The sequence below is a fragment of the Gloeophyllum trabeum genome (genome assembly GCF_000344685.1).
Source record: "Gloeophyllum trabeum ATCC 11539 unplaced genomic scaffold GLOTRscaffold_00293, whole genome shotgun sequence".
NCBI lineage: Eukaryota > Fungi > Basidiomycota > Agaricomycetes > Gloeophyllales > Gloeophyllaceae > Gloeophyllum > Gloeophyllum trabeum.
Window position 1 is genome coordinate 1 of NW_006920701.1, and position 2,555 is coordinate 2,555.

The window sequence follows — 2,555 nt, forward strand, 5'->3', positions numbered from 1 at the left end:
TAGAGCGTAGTGGAAAATCTAAGTTTTGTACTTCACCCTCTCAGCGTACCAGAATTATCGTCTCAGCGACCCTCGGAGTCCCTTCGCGTCGGACTTAGCGTCTACAATCAATCCTAGCTTTGCCAATAGGCCGGACTCGTCGAAACTAGATAACTCCGCCATCGCATATCGATCCAAGTAAGCTCCGGATTTAAAGTATAAAATTCACCAAGCGTCTGTAGGCACGAGACTATTGTTCGGGTTCAGTGGAACTCCCCACCCGGGTTACTGTCGAACTTCGGAGATAAATACTCCGGAGAATCGCTATACTGTTTGTTTCAGGCCTCAAGATTTTGTTTGTTTTAGGTTTTCCTACGGGCTACCCTACGGCGTCTAACTTCTCCCCCTCCCTTCGAACTTAAATATTACCCTTCAATCGCCTTAGACCGCCTACACCCATACCGCTGGGTGTTTTAGGTTTTATTTCTTTTTGGTCTTTGGCGTTGTCGTGTGTTAGTGCCTATCATTTTGGAGCCCACCGCGAGGGGGGTACCATCTCAAGACGTCCAGTCCTTTGGAAGAGTTATTCCGACTCTTCCAGGAAGCCAATAGTTGATTAGATGAAGGCGACCAATTATCCGCAGTCCTTGCCCTTAGGAACCTCCTTGGTGTACAAGATCCCGATTATATTCCCGTCACTCTGCCATCTCCTCGACGCCTTCGTAGCCACACTAGGCAATTAGCCTTAGACGAAGCCGCACCAGCCAATCAGGGTCTTCCCTCCATTGAGGAACCAGACAGTCCGGACATCCCTCTTCGAGAAATCACCCAAAGCCATCGTCGGTCAACTCAGGATTCCGGAGCTCCCATAGTTCGACATCCATCTAATCCATTACCAAACCAACTCGCGTCCGGCAGTTGCACCGCATCCAGTTTCCTAGAAATCCCTCCTAGCATTCTCAGTACTCCGGAAATAATTCATTCGGAACCCGCAATCTCTACCACTATGTCAGACACCCTCCCGTCCCGTTACGACAAGCATGCACCGCGTTTCGATCCGGAACAGCCGCGGACTTTACTCCGCTATTTCGAGGACATCACAGACCTCTTTGCGGCCCATCCGAACGCGGTGGCTAGCGAGGCAGCAAAAAAGGCAGTGGTGGTAAAATACGTCCCCATGTACAAGGAGGAGCTCTGGAAAGGCGTCCCCGAATTTGCAGACGACTCCAAGAGCTTCGAGGAATTTAAGGCGGCGATTTTGGCACTATACCCAGCCGTCAAAGAGGACCAACGGTACAGCGTTGGAGATATGGACCGGATAGTAGGCGAAAGGCAAAGAGTGGGGATTCATAATTTGGCGGACCTGGCAGCATTTTATCGCGACTTTTTGCTCGTCACTCGGTACCTTCGGAAGAACGACATTATCTCGGTTCGCGAGCAGGGACGAGCGTTCCAGCGGGGATTTCAACCGGACCTATGGGCGAAGATATTTGGGCGTCTCCAGATCAAGGACGTAGACCACCAGCCAGATACTCCGTACAGCGTGGATGAAGTCTACAAGGCAGCGGAGTTTATTCTCCATGGCACGTCGGCAATCGGGACTTCAGAGAGGCGTCCGGAGTCATCCAGCAGCACTCTCAGCGCACCGGCCGTAAAAACCGAGGACCTAGCTTCACTGGTAGAGGTCATTACAAAGTCCATCAGCCAGGCTCTGGTTGCTGCGGTTCAGCAGAACGCTGGTTTGGCTCCAGCAACGTCTACCCGACCTGCCGCGACCAATTATAATTGTCTTTATTGCGGAGAAGGAGACCATTCGATCCGAAGGTGTCCCAAGGTTGAGGAGGACATTAGAGCCGGTCGGTGTAAACGAAATGCCGAAGGACAAGTCGTCCTACCTAGCGGGGCGATGGTCTCGAGAGCGCTACCAGGAGCCACGATGAGGGACCGAATTTTAGAATGGCACCGTCAAAATCCAGGGCAAACCAGCGTACACCTACTGGACACGATGCTATGGGAAGAGGTCCGAGCTCCGGTGGCTTCACACACCACGGATATGTTTCATCTAGACCAGCAGGAGCGTATTGATGCTTTAGAGCGGGAGCTATTCGCGCTACGCGGAAAGGGGAAGCAAGTCTTTGACGGAGTCTACATTCCTCCAGCAAATAGGCCTACCAACCCGTCCAAAGAATCTAGCGCTGGTCCGCCCGGATCTACCCACTCCAAGGCTAAGAGTCAGTCGGTCCGTGAGCAGCCAGTGACCGAGGCAGCGCGGCCATCAGCCAATCGCGAGACTCCACCACATCTGCCGGAAGGACCAATCCATCCATTCGCTGGTGCAAGAGACGTCAACCGGCCTAGGCAGGCAGTCCAGCGGAACGCTGAACAGGATCCAGCACAGGCGGCCGAAGCGTCCAAAGCCAAGGAGCCAGCGTACCGTACTCAGGCCCCCGTCTACAATCCCCGTATCTCTGACCTGGTTTTCGAACGCGCTCTGAAGACTCCAAACATCTCGTTGACATCGGAAGAATTGTTATCCATAGCTCCGGAGGTCCGGGGCCAAATATAGGGACATTGTA

The 2,555-nt window shown here is 53.0% G+C and overlaps 1 protein-coding gene across 1 annotated transcript; it reads left to right on the top strand.

The window, feature by feature from the left end:
* Positions 1 to 982: 982 nt before the first annotated feature.
* On the top strand, positions 983 to 2,539 carry GLOTRDRAFT_22288 (uncharacterized protein; the record flags this gene model as incomplete). Its single annotated transcript, XM_007873529.1, has 1 exon — positions 983 to 2,539. A coding segment is annotated over one exon (1,557 nt), but the record flags the coding sequence as incomplete, so codon positions are not given.
* Between the last annotated feature and the right edge of the window lie 16 nt (positions 2,540 to 2,555).